The sequence below is a fragment of the Lonchura striata genome, chromosome 6 (genome assembly GCF_046129695.1).
Source record: "Lonchura striata isolate bLonStr1 chromosome 6, bLonStr1.mat, whole genome shotgun sequence".
Lineage (NCBI taxonomy): Eukaryota > Metazoa > Chordata > Aves > Passeriformes > Estrildidae > Lonchura > Lonchura striata.
In genome coordinates this window covers 15134786-15159939 of record NC_134608.1, presented here as the reverse complement: position 1 = coordinate 15159939, position 25154 = coordinate 15134786, and the positions used below count along the sequence as shown (strand labels likewise).

Sequence of the window (25154 nt, the reverse complement as noted above, 5' to 3'; positions counted from 1 at the left end):
GTTCTCACCAATCTGTTTGAAAAAGCCCTGTGACTCCTGAGTACCTGCGGGTAGATACTGCAGAGGCAAATTCAGCTGCTTGTTCCAAATAGTCAGAGACTTTCTGTTATAAGACAGAATTCTTCCTTTTGCAGTTCTTGTGGGGCTGGCAACACCTCCATTTCAGTGTCTGCTTTTCCTCTTACTTAATTTCCTCAGTCAGTTTTTTATTTTAGTTGTTTTTTTTTTTTTTTTTTTTTTTTTTTTGTGACTATGAAGAAACCAGTCATCCTAATATTCAGGGTTTGGGGGCTTAGGTTCCCTGTGCTGAGTCTGATTCCTCCCAGTTATGATCTCCTTGTAACAGCAATAGTTCTTAACTAAGTAATGCCTTTGTTCCTAAAGGGGACATTCCATGACCCATTTTAGCAGTTTGTAACTTGACCACAGCTGAGATTCAAAGTAGGCTGTGAGATATAGTGAGCATGATTGCACTACTGAGAGCAGGTTCCAGGAAGGAGATGGGTGGTTTAATTACTTGTATCTGTACCAGCTTCCCAGTGAGAGACTTTTTGGAACTGAATTTCTTGCCTTGCTCAAAAAAGTTAGTAACTAAAGAGATACATTTCACTCAAGACCCTGCAAATTTCCGTCCCCAGCTAGTGGCTGCCAGTTTGGCTCTCAAGGGCAGACACAGTATTCACAACTGTCTTGAGGGATCTAGGTGAAATCAGTCAGAAATACTGACCATGCTGGAGACCCATGAGAAAGTAAAAAGTGTCAGTTCAGGAAAATATTTAGTCTGAATGTGATCAAACCTCTTCCACATTTCTTAGACTAAACAAAATCCCAGGAATAGTTCAGGGGATGGATGATTTGCAGGGATCTGTACTTTTTCTGAAGTCTCACTGTGAAATTATTCATAACACATAAACCAACATGCTCCAACAGTTATAAAACAGCTCTTTATACAGTCTTCTGAACATAATTTGTCAACGAGCTGATTCATCAAGGTGACTGCTGCTTCTCCCACTCCAAGAACGCACAATATAACTGAAATCATCAGGATGCAACTGTGGCTCCAGGCCTGCACTGTTCATAAACATGACCCCTTTTCTACAATTATGCCACTGTTCATGTGACAGGATTCCTGTAGTGAAAGCCTCTTTGGGAGACACTTACTCCTGCATGTCACCTGGGGTGGGATGGGTGTACTACTGGACAAGGTGGACAAAGCAGTAAAGCTGTAGTAGCTCATAAATAGGGTGGAAGCATCTCCATTATGCTTTCAACTTCACAGTCAAGTGGTGTCTAACTGTCCTTGAACACACAAATGAAGGTGTAATTGTCTGTTAATAACACATTTTACTGTGTAATCTTTTATAGGAAATGCAAAAATGATGAAACACTGTAACACTGCATCCAGAGAAGTACTATGAATTTTAGTAAGAGGTAAAACAATCATCCATGATGTATGATGGAAGTAGCACAAACTCTTTTTTTTCCCAGGAAATACAGTAAATGACCTTTTAAAGTTCTAGCCTTGTTTCCTGTGATTTTATGACTTGCAGAAATGAAAACTTTTAATTCGCAATTATTTATTTATCCTCCATTTTTACCTGCAAGTATTGAAGAGCTCTAGAAGGGGCTGGCTGGTTTTGCCAAGTCCCCATGGAGCCAGCAGGTGTCATCACAACCTTTAGTTCTCAGATGGGAAGAAGGATAATTTTATGTGTTTGGACAGCTGCCCCTCTCTGTGCCTTACTAGGTTTTTGTCATGAGACAGGACTTGAGCAGGCAGGAGACACAAACTTAAGAAAATGGCTGGCTGGTTTTGCCAAGTCCCCATGGAGCCAGCAGGTGTCATCACAACCTTTAGTTCTCAGATGGGAAGAAGGATAATTTTATGTGTTTGGACAGCTGCCCCTCTCTGTGCCTTACTAGGTTTTTGTCATGAGACAGGACTTGAGCAGGCAGGAGACACAAACTTAAGAAAATGGCACTGGTAGGTATTTTTGTTTCCAGGCAGGACATTTCAAAGTTTCTTCAGTAGATGTGAAATGCAAGTGCATTTCTATTTTAAATTCCTGGAAAAAAATCAATTTGAAAGGCAGGAATTACAAAGTGTGTAAGAGACTGGTATGACTGAGGGGGAAAAACCTTTTTGTTGCACCTTCAGAATGGCAGAAAATTTTACAACCAATAACCTCTGATGACCTGAACTTGAAAAATTATCTATTTGCTCACTATTTCTTATCGAAATTCTGTATTTACATGCACTGCACATGTATCTCCTTCCTACTGTGATAATCAGTCTAAGTTCCTGGGACTTGCATTGTTTGACTGTCTGGCCTGAAGCAATTACCTGATGTAATGAAGAAATCTCTGCACTGTGGCCTCTGTAGCAGACAAAAGGTGCCCTCTGGCACCTGGGAAATGTGCTGAGGGTTATTAAGTACCAATGAGTGCAAGGGCACTCACTAAGTACCAGTGAGTGCAGAGCAAAGAGGTCTGCATTGTGGGGTTGGGTACTTGGCCCTATTACAGGTTTTTCCACTTAAACAGAAATATCAGCGCAGTAATCTGCTGCAGGCCTGGCACTGAGCATGCTCTTCCTGTTGGAGGACCCATGGATTGGATATTCAAAAGTAACACTTCTTCCTCAAGAAAGTTTGTATCTACCTGGCTGTGCTGTCATGGAGTACTTAAGCAGGAATCAATTTTCATACAGGACTTGATGTCTTTGTTTAAGCTGCTCCAGCACTTTACACTACCTGTTCTTCCATGAGACATGCCCATGCCTCTCTGATTCTACTCATTTCTACATGCTGCTCTGTGACCAGGCCCTTCCTGAGGTTTAAAGACAGTATCTGTATTGTGATCTATGTCACAGATCTATGTAACAGTTCTATGATCTATTTTGAAGACAGTATCTACAGTATCTACATTTCCATTTTCTTTCTCAAAAGGAAAATTCTTTAGACAGTGAAATAATTAAGTGGACAGCAACCTCAATCTGTGAGCTGTATAAGTACTCAAATATGGCTTTATTTATGTTTCATAAGAATATTGCATTTAATATGTGGGCAGTGCCAGATGTGAAGTGTTAATTTTTCACTTCCTTGATTTAGGTGCTAATGTCACTTAGCAACCTTACTCATCTTTGAAACTGAACTTCTTAAGGATGCATATACATTGCTAGTGAGAAGATAATTTGTATTGGAAAAAAATTTGGCAAATGGAGCAAATGCATGAACCATTTGCAGTCCTGATGGAAACCAGGTGCTAAGTTTAAAGCTATTTTGAGAAATTTCTTTTAGACCCTACTCTTCCCAGAACTGCTCTTGCCAGTTCCTGATATTTTCTGGTTAAAATTCCATCCAGCTCTGAACCTTGAGTCAATAAATTTTCACCTTGCAGTTTTTGAGATTTAGGTTATATTTTCTTTATCTCATTCTCTCTCTCTCTCGCCTTCTCTCAATTGCATTTTATGTATTTTGAAAGTATTCTTTTTTTGCATCCACCATGACAAAATGATAAAGGTCTGAAACACACATTGAAATTCATGAAGCTGAATGACCTGATCCAGGGCAGACACTTTTACAGCCTGTACTGTGAGAGGAAGTGGTGAGCTCATCTTTGCCAGACATCAGATAATCCACACCAGAGAAGTTATGGGAACCAGGTTTCACTGAATCTGCAGGCCAGATAACTCTGTATGTATCAAAAAAGCGCAAATACATTTGCTTTCAGATACTTATTTTTATGCTGGTAAATTAATCCCATCAAGGTGTCAGAGGTAAATAAAATAGTAATATTCACTTCCAGGATAACAAAGAGGAGTGAGATATGTTCATGATTAGCAGTTTTTATATAAGTATCCATTCCTATAGGGTGATAGAACAGCTGGAAGGAGGAGAAGAGAAAAGGATGACAATCAAGGTTGCAGAAAGCTGAGACTTTATGAAACAGAGCTCAGAAAAAGTAATTCAAAACCTGGCCCAAGATTCCATCAGTCCATAGAACATAACTGGCTGTTTGAGGTCTGTTCCTTGGCTAGTACCAGCACGTTCCAGGAGGTTGGCATGGACAATGCAGTCTCTCAGGGAACTCTCTGGGGCACTTGGAGTAGAAAGTTGTGTTCCCACAGGATGGGGACCATGGATCAGCTCAAAGCACCTTCACTGTCAGGACCCCGGTGACAATTCTACTGTTGGTTTGTCTCGCTTTTCTGTGCTACAATCATAGCTACAGTATCAGCAGTGTTCTTTATGCCTTGGAAATATTCCTAGCCTCCTACAGTCAGGATTTTGTGCCAAACTGAAGCATTTAAAAGCCTATAATACGCTGTATTATATATTCCTTTAAAGAGAGTGGTATCTCTAGTGTGGGAGCAGTCTTACTTCAGACACTTCCTGGGGCTGCGGCCAGATCAGAATAAGTGACTGAACACATCCAAGACATCCTTCTTACCTCCCAGAAGGCCTCATCTAGCATCTTTAGTTGTTCCTTAGGCATTTTTGATTGAAAGCACCTATTTTGCTCCCTATATAATGAAACAATTTTTGGATCCCACTGAAGTTGATCTATAGTAAATGATAGTAACCTTGGTCAGCATGTGATTATAGAATGAATGCAAGATTTCTGCATCATATAATTTGCTTTTGATGGAGGTATTCATTTTTCTTTTTGGCATCGTAATGAGCATGGAAGCATTTGCATTGACAGGAGGCTTAAATTACAAGCCACCACCCATTCTTCTTCAGTGAGCAGTGGTGTCTTCAAGTTCCAGTCACTGTCCTTCTAAAGGACAGCCAGTCCTGTGGTCAGACTTCTTGTCAGCCAGCATTTCTGTTCAGTAGAAGATAAGCGTGGGGTGAATATGATATTTCAGCTGCATTTTATTGAGCAAGTGGCTATATTTAACAAGACTTTGCTCTCTCTGACCAAAAAGCAAACAAGTGCTTTTGTGAGCACACAGTGCAGTTATAGCAAAGAATTGAGGACTCTATCAAGAGACCGTAAGAGAATAGACCTTTTAAAATCATGGCTCATACACTTTCCACCCAAACCTGTATCTTCTGCTTGACTGTAGTTATCTTACAGCTTAGGCACAAGGTAGCCATGGCAGGCTTTGGAAGATCTAAACTCAGACACAAAGATGCTCCCATTTTAAAGGAAGAATATAGTCATTGTACCTACTTTGATACTTGTGGGAGGTCAGACCCAATGATGATCCACCCTGCCTGTACTCCATATAGGTTGGTCTGGCAAATACCTTTGCTTTTAACCTGCTGCAGACATCCTGTCTCAACTCCTTCTTAGACTTGGGTATGAGTAAGGCAGATCATGTGCTCAGATGCTCAGCCTCCTGCTGCTGTGTACCAGATCAAATTGCTCCTCCTAGGTAAGTGCAACACCATGAGCTGCAGCAGATCAGGAGCACAAAACAGAAGATGAAAAATAGAGAACTGATGTTCTTCATATGAAAAAGAAACATATAAGATAAAGACAGTGCAATAATAAGGAGAGAAAAAATACCAGTTCTTTCTGTGTGGATGTTTTATTGTTATATCAGTAAATTTTAACTGGCACAGGGCTGTTTACCTGAGGAAATAAGGCAGTGGAACTGTGATAGGAAAGTGTTACTATCCTAAATCCTTGTGTGAATTTCTAGCATGAGTGACTTCTTGGGTGAGCTTAAACTCTCAAACTCTTCAGCAGATGACAAATAAAAGAAGATTTCTTATGTCAGAACAAAAGTTTCTGTACAGAAAATTTTCAATCTAGAACTATATTATTTTAAACCGATCCTTTTGATGACAGCAGAACCTTGGCTTTGTGTCCATCTAGTGTAATGGAAGATGGAATGATTCAGCACATCACTGAATATAATTTTGGGAAATGGATTTAAGTCTTTCTGCCTTTTTGACCGAAATTCCACATGTGAAGCCTTCCACTGCTAGCTAGCACCACAGGAACAGGTCTGTTGTCCCTCTGTGGCTGTGTGACTCCCATACCCAGCTGACTTACACAGCAGCTCTTACTCTTGGCATGCCCAGACCTGCTGTGGTGTTTTGAGTGCTCACTGAGAGCTGAGCCAGTGGGAGACTCCCTGTAGGAGCAATGACACCAATACAGCTGTGCCTGTAGGAGCACAGCTCATGCTACTCAGGGAGGTGACATAAACAGTCTCTGTATGACACAGTGGTGTAATGACATAACTCTATTACTCCACTGACCAGGCTGTGGGTTTAACTGCCCTTGCTCAGGCAAGAACCATTTTAGTAATCAATTATGCACATGCTGCAGTTTATGTTGTGTCTAGTGTGTCTAGTTCAAGCAGATGTGTTAGATTCAACTGCTGAGGCCAGTCCACAGCATGACACTGAAAGCCTGCAAGCAAACAAGCTCTAACAGATGAGGTTGCAAAAGCAAAAGTTGAAGCCAGGCTACAAATTTTGACCTAAGCACATATGAAATGCAAATGCCTCATCTCTTTCAGTTCTGCTGAAAAGAAAAATGAACTGTGCAATGGAGTCTTTGCCCAGAATTTTATCTCCTAGTTTAAAATCAAGCAATAGGGAGTTGGGTGGAAGAACAATGCAAAGTCAGCATGCTCACTGCAAAGCAAACATGAGCGTTATCTTAAATTTGCCCTGAGAGAGCAGAAAACAAAGGTATAAGCTAGCAAAGCATTTTCTCATGGAACCTCCTCTGTGCACTGAGTGCCTTAGCCATCATCTCCTTTAGAGGAATTTGGTTAAATTATACAAAAAGTGGTTAACACTGATGTCCCCAAACCATACAGTAAAGATCAGTGTGTGCCAGTGTGTGCAAGTGTATCTGTGTGTGGGTGCATCTGTAGGAAAGAAATAGGACCCTGAGCCCGAGTGCCAGGACTTAAGCAAACAAACACAGAGCTGGGAGGACCTGGGCTGTGTCTCTTTGTCCATTAGCCAGGGTTTGCTTAGGAATGATGGCAAATTGCAGTCACCCTGAGAGCAGATATGGGGAAGGAATCTGAGAAGACAGCATGCCTTGCTGGAGCACAGCCCACCTAGGGAACCCTGCTGGCATGCCAAGCAGCCCCAGCACTGCTCAGTGGTGTGGGGAAACAGGAGGGAGCAGAGTCCTAAACCCCACTGTTGCTTTTGTCATCTCAACAGTGATGCATTTGAGCTGGGGAGAAATCTGTATTATAAAGTGCTGTCATCACAGTCTCCCAGTAATTTCAAAAATGTCCAGATTTTATGCTATCTTGATGTGTGGTTTTGTTCACTTCCACAGCTGCATGAGGTCTGGGACTCATCTCTTCTTGATGCACTTTGGGAGCTGTGGAGATATGCCCTCTCTTGGTAAATGTGACCTGCATGGGTTACAATATGAAATACATGGCAGGGAGAGCTGAGCTGAAACAAAATGCACTGGCTGTCTGCAAGTGTCTATTCTTGATTCTGCAGAGATAAGGTGATCTCAGGTGTCATTTACTAAAAATTATGGGGTTTGCTCGTGTCATTAAAGGGCACATTTGGAAATGGGTGTTTTTTCTGTAGATCATGCCTACAATATGGCAGCAAAAGCACATTCCTGAATTTAGGCTTCCAGCTTCATGGAAATGTTTCCTTTCCCCTCATGCCCTTGCCTGTGCTACCCAGGGAAGGACAGCACACTCAGGGACACCCAGCAGATGACACTGGGATTCTGTTTCATGGTCAGTGGCTCTGCCTGGCAGTGAGGCTGAGAGCTGCCACCCCAAGGCTCCTTTCACCTGAACTCCTCTTTATCATCAGCCCCCCTGCAGGAAAACCTCCTTTTCTCTGCCCACACATGGCCAGGCTGAGCCCCAGCACTGCCAGTTCTGGTGGCCATGGGCAGAGCAGAGTGAGATGACCTCCTGTGCTACCCAAAGAGGCTGAGCTTTTCTGCAGCCACCAGCTTAAACACATCCTTGAACTTTGCATTTATATTTTACTAAAGTCTGGAATTAATCATTAGGAAGTTTTTCTTCTGTTTTCTTCAAAGGACACAAGCTTGACAAAGAAACATAGACACAACAAAATCTGCCTGTTTGGGAAGACTGCTGATTCAGACAGGTTTTCTTGGCTGATGCTGCTGGGCTCTGTGGGATGGCATCACCCTCACTGGCCAGCATGACAGGCTGAGCTCATTTCCACTGCAGAACCACTCCAGTAATGTGTCTTTTCCCCATGACTGTACAAGGAATTGAGGATATATTTTGAGAATATTGAAAATTAAATCCACCAAGAAATCAAATCAAATAAATCCCCCAAGCTTTTGTAAAAGTTTTAAATGTTATACAATTATTAAGTCATGCTAGACTTTTACCTGTGGCCAAACATGTTAAATTGATTAAACAGTTACTTCCTGTGCTTTGAAGCCAGCTATTTCAACACAGCAGGTAGTCTGATAATCTCTCAGCTGCACCATTTACCAGGCAAATAGCTTCTCTGTGTAAATTAATATAGCCAACCCAGGAATATAAAATAATGGATAGAACTAGATTAAGCTGTAATAGAAGTTCTTCAAATTATACCTAGATAGCCTAGGGAGTGATCACAAACAAAACGAGATTCTCATGCTTGTCTCCTACAACCAATAACCTGCACAACCACATTCACATGTGGCCTGTAACAAGGTGTCCTTAAAAATAAAATGCTGGCTGTTTTCAGTACCCCAACAACACTAGATGTTTCAGCATGAGGCTGGGAACCCTGACACATGTGAATGAGCACACAGGGGTTTTGCCACAGCAACTTTTGTGTTGATGTCACAGGACTGACAGTCATTTACAGCTGTGAAGATTTGTTTTAAAATAGGTTTTCTGTGTAACCATGAAGAAAGCAGCTCACTAGAGTTTTAAGCTGTGATTTCACCTTTTCTCAGTGAGCTCTTCTCCTTTGTCAGTGAGTAGAGGAATGCTCATGCCTTCCAGTAATCTGTAGCTGACTGGCTCACCTCCTGAAGATAAGATAGAATAAATAATGATGACATCTTATTTCTTGTAGCTATCCAGGGGAAAAAAAAAAAAAAAAAAAAGGTGGTTTTGGTCAAGTTGCTAAACATCTAGTGACTGAATAACAGAGTATCAGCATAATAGATAAGATAAGGAGGCACAGAAAAATGAGTCCTACTGATGCCTGTTGTACTGCTCTCTTCTGTTTCTGGACTAACAAAGAAAGCAGTGTGGCATTCTGTCTCTGGGACAGATCTCCTCAACAGAGCTCTGTGCCTGTTACCTCAGAATGGTCACCCAGAAGGTCCTTGGGCTGCAGATCCCAGCCTCCTGCCTGGAGTGTCCCCTTGCCCCTCCATGATGTGGCCCTCTGCAGCCCTCCTCATGGTCTTGCTGCCCAGCTGTGGGCAAGAGTTGAATGTCCTGTGGCCAGCAGGCAGCAGCAGGCTTGGTGGGAGGGCGGGCCAGGGAGGGTCTTTGGGGGAGAATTGGACTGCCACCCAGGGCTGGCTCCTTGCCTCTGATTCCTCTTCCCCGCTGCACCGACTTTTGCCTTTTGTCCAACATGGATCCACAAGGTTTGAAGCACTTGGCAGAGCTCACCAACTGACTACAAGGAGGTGTTTTGGGGGGATGTTTTCTTTCCAAAATGTCAGTTTTCTCATCTACCATCAACCTAAGAAAAGGGGCGGCCTCCTGAACTTTGCCAGGAGGAGTACAAGGGGCAGATGTAACCTCTGTGCTCTAGGGTCTGCTTGGGATCATTGTTACACATTTGCTCACCTGTTCTTCCCCTTGATTTTCTTCAATGTTTCACAGGTCCACAGTACACTTGGCCACACTACCAGTGCTGCATTTAACAGACACTGTGTACTCAATCTCTGTTCTTGTAGTTACTAGTTATGCCCCAAACTGTTTTCACCCAGTTCCCAGGTCTGTAAAGCTTTGATGACCACTAGCAAGATGATTTTAGCTCTCTTGTGTCCAGCATTATCCTCTCCAGTGCCTTCTTATCATCTCACCACGTCTGTATGCCTTCATTTTTCATTCTAGGCCCACAGACACTGTGCAGAACTCTTTGTTCTTAATATCGCCTGATCACATAAATATCTGTATACAATCATATAAAGCTAAAGAAAAATTTAAACAAATTGGGCAGTAGCACCTAATTGCTGGATAGTTAATGTTACAAAAAAAGTAGCTAAAACAAAACCCCAGGCAGGCCTGGGAAGGTCCAAGCAAAGCCCGGCAAGTGCAAAGAATCAAGGCCCGTACTGCCAGTTTAACAAAAAGCAGGCCACTGCATTACAGGCAACAACAACACTGCACTAGAGGTTTTACTGACATGTGTCTTTCCTCCTGCTGAGCAAGAACTACCAGATCACACCTGCCTAAATCTTCCCCTTGACTCCTCTTTGCAGGGAGGCTGAAGGGTGTGGGGTGGGAGCTGAGGAGGCTTTTGGTTCCTTTTCTCCAGGTGCAGCCTCAGTGATGGTGAGAGGAGCGCAGAACCCTGAATGTGTGTTTCGATGAGCGTTGCGTGGGCCCGGGACGCTGCTGCAGTCGGGATGGGCTGTCCGGAGCATGGGGAGCCTGCTGCCGCTGGCACGGCCACGGGGCAGCCACCAAGCAGCACTGACACCTGGCCAGGGGACAGGAGGTCACCCAGACCTGCGATGGCCACAAGCACAGCCTGAGTTCCATCCTTACACTCTACGGCTGTGTTAGCTGTGTCAATGGCTAATGAACCTGGTCATTAATTGTCCCTGAGATGTGTCTCTGGCTCATTTATAGTCACACTTTGCCCGTCATGGCAAATGGCAATAGTGACCCGAAGGCCTGCCCTTATGCCCAGCCTTCCTCACGGTGCTGTAAATGCCCACGAGATATTATGTGGAAGGCAGGGAACCCTGTTTCTTCCTGCTCTCCATTTTTTCGGGAAGGAGAGGAGGACCTGCTGGCGGAGCAGGCGCCGCAGCTGAGCCGGCAGCATTCCCGTCCTGGTGAGCAAACGGCGCCGGCGATGGGAGGGACGGAATGCGGGTCTGCAGGAGGGAGAGTGGGAGGCTGTGAAAAAGAGCTGGTCCGGAGAGGAAATGAGGAGAGTGAGTGTCATCAGGAAAACCTGTTTAGTTGCTCGCAGCGACGAGAGCAGCATTAAGAGAGCAGGACTTGATGGATGGGGGGGAGAAGAAAGCGGCCCCGCAGCCAGCAGCGCGGCGGGGATGTGGGCAGGGAGCAAGCTGCTCTTTCGTGCTGAGCGTGGTGCTGGCCTCTCCGAACACTCTCTGGCAAACCCCGCAGTGGGAAATCACAGCATGATGTCGGCACAACATCGCTATTGCCTGATGGAGCCAGTCTAGCAGACAGCTCCTGGGCTCCGCTGACTGACAGGAAAGCCCCTGGGCACGGCGGCGCCCCTCCTCGGCCCCGCTCCGTCCTCCCCAGCACATTGTGCAGGCGCGCAGAGATCGGCGAGAGATGCAGTGAGAGGAGAAGCACAAACTGTGAAGTGTTTGCTCCCCGCAGCAGCACTGCTGCTCCCGTGTCTGCCTCCTGCTGCCCCACGGGCTCTTCTCCCTGGAGTTTGTGAGGAAAACACAATCCCAGCGTCCTGCATGTGCCCCCCTTGTGGAAGGGGCACATCTGTGAGGGCACCGAGGCAATAACAGTAGGAAAGGAAGGAATCGCCTTCCAAAAATAAGTATTAACAGCCTGCAAAAGCTGATTTAGCTTAGGTGAGAAATTCTCTCCATCTTCAAATCTCTCCCAGAACCACATGGGCACAACTTTCCTCCTACTGTATTTCTATGTTTATGTCTTCATCCACTTCAAAGTGGTTTACAAGGGAGCAAGCAATATTTAATTCATCTTTGGCCTCTGTTTCTCCCACACCTTGACGTAAACTGAGAATCACCCTACTAAAATAAATTATTTCCATTTTTCAACCGCACCTCTAGGGAATTCAATATATAACTAAGGATCTCGCCTCTTTGAGCTCTCTAACCCCTAAAGGTTTTACTGTTGTTTTACTGGATGTCCATTGCTTAACAGTAGGAGTGCTAACAGCTGAAACTGACCCCACTGAGACTGTGCTCTCCAACTGTATTTAAGGGAGATGAAAAGCCTGCAGTTGGGTGGGGGTCCTTCTTAATTACTCCTGTGTGGGTGTTGGGCTACAAAGGCACCCAAACAAATAGAGGAATATGCAGCAATGTTCGAGAAAAGTACATGCCTTTCTTAACAGAGGGCATTTACTAGGAACAGAGCAGAAAGGGGACTTTCCTTTAGACTGCAACAGGGGAGACAATGCTTGCACCACACTAATAAAATCACACTTGCTCTTAATTTCACAGACAGCACACAAGAACTTGCTGAGGTTGTGTTCTCTTCCCAAGCCTTTGACTGCTCCCAGCATCACTGGCAGTGGCATGGAACCATTTCATCTCTTCCCAAACACCACAACTTTAGGGAAAACAGAGCCAGTTTTCCTCTTTTCCTTTTTCCTTTCCTTTTTCCTTTCCCTGTACTCCTTCTGATACCAGTTACGAAGGCAAGTCCATTGAAGGTGGTTGCTAGCCAGCCTTCAAGCTGCCCTATGTTTTACCTAGGTGCCTGGCACCCCCACCTGTGTTAGATGATTTGCTTATTGCATGCTCCTTACTTAGATTTTTGGCTGCAGAAGGACAAAAGTATTTGGAAGATCTCTATTTTAGGTTTTCCATAAATCTCTGCTGACAGTATGCTTGTTGTAATTGCCATCCAAACACCTTACCTTCCCATTCAGCTACATCCTCCTTCTCACCACGGATAGATACATATGTGAGGAGTCAGTAACTCCATCTAAATCTGTCAAATTAGTAACACGTGGTGAACATCAGATTCAAGGCAGATTTGATCCTCCTGCTCTCTTTTAAGCTTCAAGAAATTCAGGAAGATATGCTGCTAGATTGATACTAAGCATGAGAAAAGGTTTCTGGTACAGAAGGCTGTTGAAGGCAGCTTTTCACATTCCCAGTGCTGTCTCCATTAGAATCTTCAGGTCTCTGTGACCCTGCAATGTTGATCCAACTATTCCCATCTCAGATTTACTTATGGTAAATTACAACCACTTCTGCTTTGTTTACAAGAATGTTCATAATTTTACCTGCAGACTACCTTGTATTAAGCAGGAGTCTTCCATTGTAATATAAACATTTCTTTCCAAATGGTGGCAAAGCTTAGGTCTTTCCTTGTCTTTCAGTCAGGTAAAAAAAGCATTATTTTCTGGCTGAATTTAAAACAATTTCTTCCTTCCTCTTCAGCAAGTGTCATGGTCAATACCAATAGTTTTTGATGGTGACATAAAATAAAAACTAACAAAGAACCATATATGAGCTGGTACAAATAGAAATAAATTGTGTCATGCATTTTCACATCTTTAATTACTAGTAGCAAACAAAATTCATATGTCACTTCAGCTAGTGATAGTTGGGTTAAGTATTTTTCCTATGAAGAGTGTACTGTTTGTGTCTCTATCAAAAATCAACATGAGGAAGGGATGGCTGAATTCAATGGTTGGAGGAAAAGATATTGGCATTATTTCAACAGCAGTTGCTGCTGCTGCCTCAGTACCTTTCTCATCAACATCCAGAGAAGCTTTATGGATAACCTAGGAAAAAAGAAAACAGAGTCACTCTGGGCAGTCAACAGCCTCTTGAGAAATTAATCAGAGTCCCTTTAAGGCAGCTCTGCTTTGGGGGATCCACTGAAAAGTGAGTAGAGGCAGAAGAACTCTATTGTTGTAGTCATGGCTGCTTAAATGAGGGTTAGGATGGAGCTATGGAAATCTCCTAAAAAAAGTCCAAAATATTGGATGAAGGATAGAGGCTCCACCTGTACTTGTGTGTCTGCACCTCCAAAACTGAGTCTCCAGGGTGAGAAGGACAGGTTGTGCTGTGTCTGGGAGCATTAGTGGTTTTCCTTGAAGAATCAGAGGTTGGTGCTCCTCTCATGTTTCAAATACTGCCCAAAAATTCTTGGCCAATACCATTCTTGGTAAAAAAGAGACAAGCAGCAAACTAATCTGATCTCAGTGCCACCAAGGGCTAATCTCTCTTTGTAAGCTTTCAAGCTGAGTCCTGGGTGACCTAGCCACAGGCAAGTTGGGAAGCTAGGAGCTGTATATACTTGGTGTTTCTGGATGCTACCACTGATGGCTTTTCCTGCATGTTTGTGAAAGAAAGGAAAATACTTACTTTGGAAACCTTCAGATCTAGGCTGCTAGTGATGCCAGAGAGATCTGCCTGGTTGGTGAACACATCCACAATTCCCATCTTCCTAAGGGTGTTACTTATTTCATAGCTCCCAGAAATAGAAAATTTGGGGAAATAGAGGTTCATAAATCTGTTAGATAGAAGAGAAACATAGAGGGTGGTGAGAAGGATGTTTCTGCAATATAAATGATGGTGAGAAATCTGTTTAATTCCCATGAGCATCAAATCCCAGGCATTTGGACCCTGAATGTGCAGTGAGCACTAATTCAATTCCTGGAGCTTCTCATGGTGATACAAGAACTATAATTCTTAATAATAAAAATAGCAATCATAATAGTATTTATCTCGTGTTTTGTTTCAGGAAATCTGAAAGCACTCTGCTAAGTAGAACAGTAGCAAGAGCCCCTCTTTATAGGCAGAGACAAAGGATAGCCCATGTTGCTCAGGAGGGTGGAGAGCTAAAGTCCTGACAAAGTCTGCCAGAGGAGATGTGTGGCAAATCCCAGTATTTCAAATCAAAGAAGTATTTTTGGCATAACTGGGTCATTTGGCATGGCCTCAGGAAAGGTCTGTTCCCTGCTGCCTGCACATTTGGACTCCATGTCCTTTAATTGTCTTCGTCCTCTGGGCTGGCCCTGATCAAGTCTGCCTTTGGCTGTGAGCTGTCTGTAGGCAGCTCCTGCTCAGTGTGATTTCTCTTGGGTTTCTTTTCACACCTGTCCAGGGATCCTCAGAGCATCCAAGCCACCCACAGCAGTGGTTACCCTTTAGGTAGCTCAAGTCTTTTGCTGCCTTGTGACAAAACAGTATAACAGAAATTGCCATTGTTTCTCCAATGAAGAACTTATTCCTATATTGATCCTGAATGACCTTGCACTACAAATTCATGTAGATAAGGATTTTCCTGATACTGCAGCTGAGAATGATACATTTTAAGTTTGATATTTGAGATATCACATTATTAACTTATATTCAGTTTGCTACCCATTATATTTTTACTAACTGTGCTGGTATTTCTGTGATGATGCACTTATATGGGCGTGAACTGCACAGCCTTATTAGTTGTGAATTAGGGCAGAGCTTGGTAAATTAAGCGTGTATTAACTTGATATTACTCATCTACTGTTGCTAAGATCTCTCCCAGACAAACAAGATTGTAAAATGCATTAGCTGATGTTGGTGTCAATGGTTGAAGCTAACAGAAACTCATTAGATATTTATAGTTTCAAAACAAAATACCAGAAAATCAGGACATCCACAATAAATCACTTGCCTGTTCTCACAACAATTGAATGCTGCAAGATAATTGTGTAGGACATATCATGCCTGTAAGCACCAATACAAACTGTGTAAGTTATGCTTTATTTAAGGTTCAGACTTAGGATTGAGTCACAGTGTATCAGTGACATAAGAGGAAAAACACACTAGCTGAAATCTCAGTATAGAGGATTTAGCTTAAAATTGCAACCATTCCTCTCAGTCCATGGAGTATTTTAGGAATACCAATCTAGGCTTGCTATTCCTTAGAGAGGAATAGGATGGTCTCTGCTCTGGTTGGGAGAGCAGCAAGTCACTCACCCATCAACAAAAGAATAGTTGCAAGATTTTTACAACTAGGGAATACACGAGGCAAAAATAACCCATTCAGTTCCCATAATTGCCACATTCACAGTGTTTGCATTCTACAAAAATAAAAAATACTATAAATTAAGTGCCACTACAACTGACTGGCAGAAGATTACCTCTGGAAGAGATGGTCTGACCATTTCTGGATGGTTTCCTTGTCCAGAGTTTGCTCTAACTGCTTCATTTTCCCTTTTGCTGGCAGAACCAGAAATGCAGTAGCACTCCCATTATAATGCAGCCGTACTACAGTGCATGACAGCTCCTCATCAAAGTAGAAGTCAAATCTGCCCATCTGGTACATCATAGGGACTTTCACAGTTGTTTCAGCATCCACAAAGAACTCCCTTTCTTCAGTATGTTCTGCTTCAAAAGCCTTTTCCCAGCTGCCTGATACAGAGAAGGAGAATTTAAATGAATATCCAGCTATCTCATCATAGACTAAATTTTTTATAGCTAGTAATAATATTCACTTGTTTCTCTCTGTTATATACTGAATTTTGAAATGTAACACTTTAGAATGTGTATCACAGTAATGCAAGGAACTTCTACCTGTTCAAAAGAGTACATTGTAGTCCACTTTCAATTTATGTTTCAGATGCCAGTAACTAAATAATTATGTGGGTTTTTTTGTACCTATCACTGCTTTTCTTTTCAGGAGATCTAAGTGGCCTTTATGTAAACATCATCTGTGTACTCATATACCGCATGCAATTAAGTTCTATTGGCTTTAATAATAAGCCTCAATTTGTAGATAAAATAATGTAGGCTCTCATATCTGAGTGGTGTTATGTCAGGCTTAAGGGCACATCTAACCCACATCAGAAATGTACATTGTTTCTGCGTTGTTCCTTTAAAACTTCTCCCCTATTCATCACTAGCTTCTCCCATATATAAATATTAGTGTGCATGTATAAAGGACTCTGACAGGGAAAAAAAAAAAAGGAGTATGTAGTAAATTATGTTATTGAATCGTGCATAATTTAAAAAGAGGCATTAGGTCATATATAAGTCTTAGTGCCTTCACTGAAAATTAGAAGAATATGGGACAATTGGAGTTATGGTTAAACCCAGGAACACCAGCTCAGGCTGCATGGAAGGCTGTGGCTTGGAACAGAGCTCCAGGAGCTGTCGCAAAGAGAAACGAGATTCTGTGGCCTCCAGCTGCCCCCCCATTACCTCTCTGTTACTTCCCTACCACTCCACTAGGGGATCTTCTGGCCCAGCAAGGAGCATTGGAAATTTTCCCCAGACCAGTTTACAGCTAAGGTAGGCGACATTAGATTTGCTGATAAGAATGAATAGTGAGAATGTGAACCCTAGAGGAGACTTACCTTTAAAGTAAACAAAGCTAGCCAGCAGCATTACAGTTTGTGGGTCCATATCCTTGACCAAATTAGTAATTTTCCCATGTGTTTTCCTCTCTATATAATCATTGATCTGCTTTTCAGCTTCTGTGGGTTTGTTAAAGTCAGTTGTAAAAGCTTCAAGCTGATACAGAGCTTTGGCATCATCTAAGAATTTTTTTAGGAGTTTCAGCTTCTCTGTTATAAAGATGGCATTCCTCATGTTGAGCTGGACTCCACCCTCAGGATGGTTCAGCATGTGGATTAGGTTGTGGAAGCCTTCATGTATCTCTTTCTCCTGAATCTCTGTAAGGTTGAAGGCAAGTCCTTCCAGGATCTGAGACTGTGTGGCTGACCTAGCCCCAAGGGCCAGCATTGCAAAGGCAGTGGAGATGCTCACAGGAGAGAAGAAAATGTTCTTATTCGGTGCCTCCTGTGTAACCTCCCTAAAAAACTGGAATGCAAAGTCAGCATTGTTTGGCACAAGTTTGAGGCAAGCCATTGCTTCACCTCCATGGTGTATGTGGTGTTTAGGGTCATTTGGGTCATGTCCAATGTGGTCACTGGGTGGGAGCTGACTGTGGGCGACAGTGTGAAACCCAGCCAGTAGCAAACTTAGGTAGAATGTGGTCTTCATGTTCTTGTATTAAAATCCTATAGAAAAAAAAAGGAGATGATATTACTGAGGTAAGTTAATTAAGTAGAAAGACTTATTCTGGCATTACCACTGAATTTAAAAGTCTTATCTCCTTCTTTTGTCCCCAGTTTCCATGATCTTCAATCTTGCTAGAATTTTTTTTTTTTCCCCAAGCCTCCTGGCAAGTCTCTGCCAACTCTTTCTGCCACCCCCACCCTAAATACCTGCAAATACAAAATTCAGCATGGATTAGTTGAATACACAGCACCCTCATCAGGCTAGAGAATGGAGCATATCCCATCACAAAACACCTCTTGGCTAATCACTGAATGATTGCGGTGCAACTCTGCTTTTGACACTAATGGTCTGAATAATTCCTTAAAACTTCATAATAGAAGAAGTCTGGGTGTCTTGTGAGTTAAGGGAGAAAGAGGAAATTCATGCAAGTGAGCAGAAATCAGTAGCTACATGGAAACAGAATCGGAGCAAACAGGCAGGCAGACCTTTAAATAAACTTTTGGTCAGACTGATAAGGTGTCCTATTTAAAGAAAGGACAAATAATGGGGACTATTCTTCAGTAGCAAACCAGATACAAACACCTACCTCTCTAAGGAATAGGTGGGTTTTTTTGTGAATAGAAATAATGTAATGTTTTAAATAAGAACCTGAAAAACGCAAAATGTGCCGTCTCTTCAACAGAACTGCTGGAGTGGCATTTTCAGCACAGCAGAAGCAGTCAATCCCATTTACAAAAACAAGGCCTCATTTTCATCAGCTGCTCCACTGGCCAAAGGGCAAAGGGTTTATCAGTGTGTTACACTTGGCTGTGGCAGCCACACTGCATTGCAGAGCTGACACTCTGCACTGTGTAAGCTCTTAAAAAGAGACCTTGGAAATGGGGATATGAATGTCCCAATAGGCCTCATTTCTGAGGAGGAATCTAGGGCAAAGAAATGGTGCAAGAGTTGCACAGGGTTTGAGGAGATAATGAGCCAAATTTGCTAAAATTGTGCACAGAGAGATATATTACACTAATTGCACCTTTCATCTCTGGCATGACTCAACTTGAGACACTCATCAGAAAGTGCTGTGCTTATGGTCCTGCTTTCTCTATATCATCAGAGGGAGCAATATATATTAGTAGCTGAATACACACTTAGAGATAGACTCATGAGAACAACAAAACATTTTCAAGCTATAATCAAATATTCAAACATTTAAATGTTTGTTATAAGTAATTTTAAAAAGCAGGCCTATTTGCAATAACAGCACTACTGACAAGTGTAAGAACTATAAGGGCTGGGTTCTTGGTAGCTACATTTTCAATTACTGTACACAGTAGTTTTAAATTATAGTTTGGTCTCTTGTGATTTTGACTTTGAAATAATTCTTGATGTATCTAGATACTTGTAACTTAACACAAGAGCTCCATTTCTGAGTTTTTAGAACTGCTATCAGTGAGCCAGTGTATTAGTCAGACTTTGAAGAGAAATCAACTCCCAAACAAAAGCATCAGAGCTAAGCCTAATTATTGCCACATATCCAGCAGGCTGATTCAGAAGCTGCCTCTGGATAAATTATTTACTATGAACTATTTACTCAGCTGCAGTCATAATTTATTAAGAATAACATGAATACCATAAAAGAGAAACATTTCATTTTAAACATAAATTGCCACCTGTTCTCTATCTCATCACATTTAATATTTGTTACAAAATATGGCACTTGATAGATTGGTTTATCTATGTATGCCTCAAATTGCCAATTCTATTTATTTGGAATGCAAAGCAGAAAGGGATTTTAACTGCCTTGACCTCAAAGTTATGGTGAAAGGCTATAGAATGGTTTTGCTGTAAGGATTCTGTAAAATATTAATTACAGTTTTCTGAAGGCAATTTTCCCTATCCTGATATTTTTTCTCAATGTAGTTATAACATGTTCATATTTTGTGGTTAATTTATGTAGTATCATGGAATTAATTTCATTTTATTACAGCTCTGAATTCACAGATAATTAAATACAATCTGAATCATCCATCTGTTACTCAGTACTGGCCAATCACAAACAGTCAAGACTCATGAGTCAGACCTCACAAAAATCTTGATAATGGTTAGTTTTAAAGGCATAAGATTATAAAATACTTAGCAGCTGTGATTTGTAGAGGTCTGATTTGTTGTTTAAGCCTTCCAGATACAAGTGGTCCTCTTCATTAGTCCCTGTTTTGAAACCTAAAGGTACTTTTATATTGAGATTTTCACCCTCTCAACCTTCAGAATATGATTGTGGGTTGTTATTTCATATTTGATACTTACTATTTCATATTTTATATTTCATGTTATTGTGACTTCTGGGATAGCACGTGGTCAGCCACTGACAAATTGACAACAGACACCATTTCAGCAGGAAACAGAAGATGCAGATTCTCACATGATCTTAAAGACTGATGAAATTTCCTATGGAGCATAGTTGCTAATCATTTATTAAAAAGCAAAGGGCTGAGAAGCTGTGCTGTAAAGCCTTTAGGAAATTTCCAGACTGGAGAAGCTTGCAGAAAGCTCTTTAAGACCTTTACTTCTATAATTTCCAGAAAAAAAGTTTATCCATCAACATGGCAGTAGGAGTGAAAAGCACTTCAATTCTAGTTCCAAATCTAGTCTTGTTGAATAGCCTGGAAGGAAACACGTTAACCTCTGCCTCTTTTCTTTTTGTGTGTTACACAATGGCAATGTTTTTGGGGTGTTCAATAATAGGTTGCTTTAAAGCAGGGCTTTCAATCAAAGCACACAATGATACAAGAGCATGCCAGCACTTGGAAGATATTGTTTGCAGCAATTTATCTGTAGTAAACTTGGTGAATGATAACATTTGCTGAATATATTACCTCTTCCTTAGCACACAATATTCCCTACCATGCAACTCAGAACGAAAATGGAGAACACTGGGATTAGCTGAAGGTATCTTAGAACAATTGCACCAGAAAACCTGGGAGTGGGCTGGACTGTTTTCTGAGTGACAGAACTTGTTTCTTTATGGATATAGGTATTTTGTCCATTTTAGGGCTGATTTCTGTCTCTATGATTTGAAGATATTCTGGAGACAACTTGCTGCCTTTAAAGCCCAGGAGATAAATATTCATCCCATACTACTCCCATAAGGGGTCCTCACTGATAGTCTCATTTCAAACAACATAAAAATTTGCACTACTCAAAAACATATGAAGGCATAAATAGAAAAGCTGTTTGCTCAGCAGATGGTGCTGCTTGCCTCCTGATTGCTTCTGAAGAAGGAAATCTGAGAAATTTGTTACCTGAAAGCAGCACTGTGATGGCACCAGGCACATCGAGTCACAGCACCACAACCACCAGTGGTGTCTGCTGAACTGAACATCAGCTATTTAGAGACTTGTAAAAAGGATCATCCAAGCACACAAAAAATCATAAAAGAAAGACTTGACTAGCCATATCTGTGTGTGAGAACATGAACTCAGAAGCCAGGTCAGGCTTCTGAGGTTGAAGCTTAATAGGTCCCAGCTTCATAGATCCAGGGCCACTTATTCAAAGGAGCACCATAAACTGACCTGTGCTTTCCTGGCTGGCCAGCAAGATCTGCTTATTTAATCTTATGCACCTGAACGTGTTCAGGGCCTGTTCCAGATGATCATCATTCACTTCTCTTGTCATTCAGAGTTTTGATACCTCTATGCCTGGGCCCCTGAGGAGATTGCAAGCACAAGCCAAGACCATCAGAGAATCCAACCACTGTGAGTATTTCATGAAAAGTAATTACTTTTACAGCAGAAATGTGGAAGCCTAGTTTACTTTATCCTTTGGAAATGTATGTCACTGTTCATTCGCAGGGCTGTTCTGTTTTTTTCTATCTTCTGTGAGCCAGCTTAGCATTGGAGAACTCACCCAGGAAGTGGAATCACCCACCTCTAAGCCTCCTTTTACCTGGAAACAGGTGAACATGAGCTCTCACTCTTCTACCAGGCCACCATGGGTATTTGCTGTTGAACCTGAATTACTGCACACACTTAGGGATGAAGCATCACTGACGCCAAGAGAATAAAAAAGTAGACAAAAAAAAATGAGTGCAGTGGTTAGGATAAAGGGGATTTTCTTCTTTCTGCAAGAGCACATCACACCAGGTTCTCAGTTTCTACATTCCAGTGTACACCTGACCACAGTCTAGTTTCTGGCTCATTAAAAATATTGACCTCACTGTGATCTTCTGAATATGTGAAAGTCACCAATTTCTCCACTTCCCTCTCAATGGGCCTGATGATTACCTCAATGATGTCTCATCTAAAACAGAAGTAGACATTAGATACACCATTTGCTAAGCAATGGTATTTTTTGTAGACCTTCAGTATAAAAATCACGAGAATTACTTAAAAAGAAGCACCAATACATTAAAAAAAGTTCTAAGCAACCATCCTGAGGCTTTTGATGAATCAGGGACTGTTTCTAGCAGGAGGTACATCAGGGAAAGTCCCCCTTTCAGTATTTCTTTGCTCTAGAGACCACCTTGCTTACTGCAAGACACACTGCTCTGCTTTCAGATTCTCAATCCTTCAATCTTCCAATGACCTGACAATGTGTAGGTGACTCACTGCCTCAATTGTGATGCCTATGTCCTTTATATCCAGGTGACACAATAAACCCCTCATTATATAGGACAGATTAAGATACAGCCCTAGAAAATATTTAAAATTGATTGCCTTCAATAACAGGAGACACTTTTAAAGTCTCTATAGAAAGCAAAAAAATCACTACTTACAGCAGCTTCCTAGGATCCTGCTGTCTTCACCAGGACTAGCCTGCAGCTCCCTCTCTTATTTATACAGTTAAATAGCATTATGAAAGCAAAACGTCCTCTAGAAAACATTAACCAGGACAGACAAGCGTTATTACTTTAGGAATGGTGCAGAGTAAACAGTGAAGACAATTTTCCTGGGCAGGCACCTGATTTTTGCTGTATATGCATAGCCAGACCCAGCCTTTTCTTAGAACAGTCCTAAGAGTCGCTTGCATTTCTACACATCCTCCTGATGGGAATCTAGCTACTCACTCTGGGAAATACTTCACATGCATCATTAACTTCTGTAAACTGCATGAGTTCATACGGCAGAAGTAATTGAAGTGAGTGAAATGAAACATACACATAATACTAGACATGAGCTTAAGGAAAAGACAGCTGTGGATGCATGCTGCAGATCTCAATTTAGTATTTTTCAACAAGATATTTTGCTATACCAGACTTTTAATAGTTTTTATTTGTCATATTTGTTTTAAATGATACACTATTTCTTAATTACCTACATTCCTATTAATAAGGGCCAGTTTCTGGGGACATCCTTTTAAAGTTAAAGCTGTAGTACTGATGTTTGTAGTGGCTGGGGGTTGCTATAGGGATGACAGGATGATGGCAGAGATGTGAATCCAGGACCCCACAGCACTCCTCAGCCAGAGTGGTGTCACCTGATGCCTCATGCAGTAAGGGATTGAAGAACAAACTGTTGCCTTGTACTGACAGTGTGGGCTGGCACAAGGGCAGGCAGTGCCAAAAGGCAGACAGGGAAGGGCAGGCCAGCACACCAGAGCCTGCTTTCACACAGAGCTGGGCTCATGTGGTCAGGCCCCCTGTGTTTTACATGGCCCCCTGTAAGGGTGTGCTCCTGCAGCACCCATGGAGGGGCAGCCACAGGGACTGTGCTAATGCATGTGAGCCTGACTGAGGCTTTGAGAAACTCACAGGTCAGTGCCCCTGTGAACACCTTCCATCCAGGAGGATCATCCCCTTGGGAGGTAGGGGATTCAAGGAGGAAAGGTGCTATATACATCATAGAATCATTTTGGTTGGTAAATAAATTCAAGACCATCAAGTCCAACCATTAACCCAGCACTGAGAACTCCCATCACTAAACCTCGTAGTTAAGGGCCAGATCTACAAGTCTGTTAAATACCTCCAAGGATGGTAATGTCACCACTTCCCTGGCAGCCCGTTGATAATCCTTTTGGTGTAGGAATTTTTCTTAATATCCAATCTGAACATGTCCTGGCACAACTTGAGGCCACTGCCTGTTTTTCTATTGCTCGTTACTTGGGAAAAGAGACCAACACCCACCTTGATTCAACTTCCTTTCAGGTATTTGTGGAGAATGATTAGGTCTTGTCTGAGCCAGCATAAAGAACCCTAGCTTCTCCAGCTGCTCCTTATAAAACTTGAGCTCCAGACCCTTCACCAGCTCCATTGCCCTCACAGAGGGCACACTGAAGCACCTCAATGTCCTTCTTATAAAGAAAATGCCTTTTCTTGTAGTGCATGTTAAAGAAGGAATCTTTCAGAAAGAAAAGCTTTACAATAACAGGACAAATGTTTTGGAAGGACTTTCCTCTGGGCTATTCCTTGAGGGTTAGCAATGCATGGAACCATTTATTTTCTCTTTTCCAGCCTGTATCTTGCATATGTGAAACTACCAGTAGGTACAGCATGGAAGGTTCTGTGCATTTAGGGCTGTTGGAGCTTCTGCAAATCCTTTCCTTCCTGGCTTCTACCTCTTACCTGTGCAAAGGTAAGCAGAATAGTTCAGTAGAAGTTTTGATCCAGGCTGCTAGCAAATGTGCTTGAATTGTTTACAGACTGAAAAGAGCAGCTGGGCATATGTAACCTGTTTTTCTGTAAACAAATAAACAATAGCCTCTGAGCTTACAGAAGCTACCTAAAACATATTCAGATTGAAGATGAATAACACACTGAGATAAAAACGAGAGCACAAAAGTTCAGTTATGAGAGTAAAGTTACAAAAAAAAATGTGAAGGAAAAACCAATCAGCTTAATATGACTTTATTTAAAATCAATTTATTCTTGCAATTGGAAGTGCCATTCACCTGCTGAAATTTGTATGGTAGCGCAAGAGGGAAAATGAAGTAAATAAAATCTAATCTATATAAATCTCCAGTGTTATATCCAATGTGATATCTATTTTCTTTTTCCTCATCTGTATAACAGATTCATCCAATTATGTAAGCCATCCTAAAATTTGCTGAGACTCTGTTTCAATATTTGATGTCAGAATATGTTGCATAGAAACTTGCAGCTCTCTTTTTATGCAGTCAGTAAGCTAATATAGGTACTGCTCTGGTATTCTGAAAGACAGCAATCCTTCCATTTGGTTTTCTTGGTCTGCAATAGTAGCTGTCTTCTTACTTTGAACCCCAAGTTTCTCTGGAGGTTTTTAAAGTATAATAATAATAATAATAACAATAATAATAATAATAATAATTATTATTATTATTATTATTACTATTATTGCTATTATTACTATTATTATTAT

At 41.8% G+C, this 25154-nt stretch overlaps 1 protein-coding gene across 3 annotated transcripts; it reads right to left on the bottom strand.

Annotated features, from left to right (window-relative positions):
* Nucleotides 1-13353: 13353 nt before the first annotated feature.
* On the bottom strand, nucleotides 13354-22665 carry LOC110481167 (alpha-1-antitrypsin). 3 transcript variants are annotated; one of them, XM_021549640.2, is made up of 6 exons: nucleotides 22598-22665; nucleotides 21751-21868; nucleotides 17169-17834; nucleotides 15954-16224; nucleotides 14194-14341; nucleotides 13354-13607 (listed from the first exon to the last, which is right to left on the bottom strand). In XM_021549640.2, the coding sequence occupies exons 3-6, from the start codon at nucleotides 17815-17817 to the stop codon at nucleotides 13413-13415; spliced, it is 1263 nt and encodes a 420-aa protein (XP_021405315.1). In that variant the 5' UTR covers nucleotides 17818-17834; nucleotides 21751-21868; nucleotides 22598-22665; the 3' UTR covers nucleotides 13354-13412. The 3 variants fall into 3 exon arrangements, with proteins under 3 accessions (XP_021405315.1, XP_021405314.1, XP_021405316.1); XM_021549639.2 differs by having other exon boundaries at nucleotides 21769-21868; XM_021549641.2 differs by lacking the exon at nucleotides 21751-21868 and having other exon boundaries at nucleotides 22598-22654.
* Nucleotides 22666-25154: the final 2489 nt, after the last annotated feature.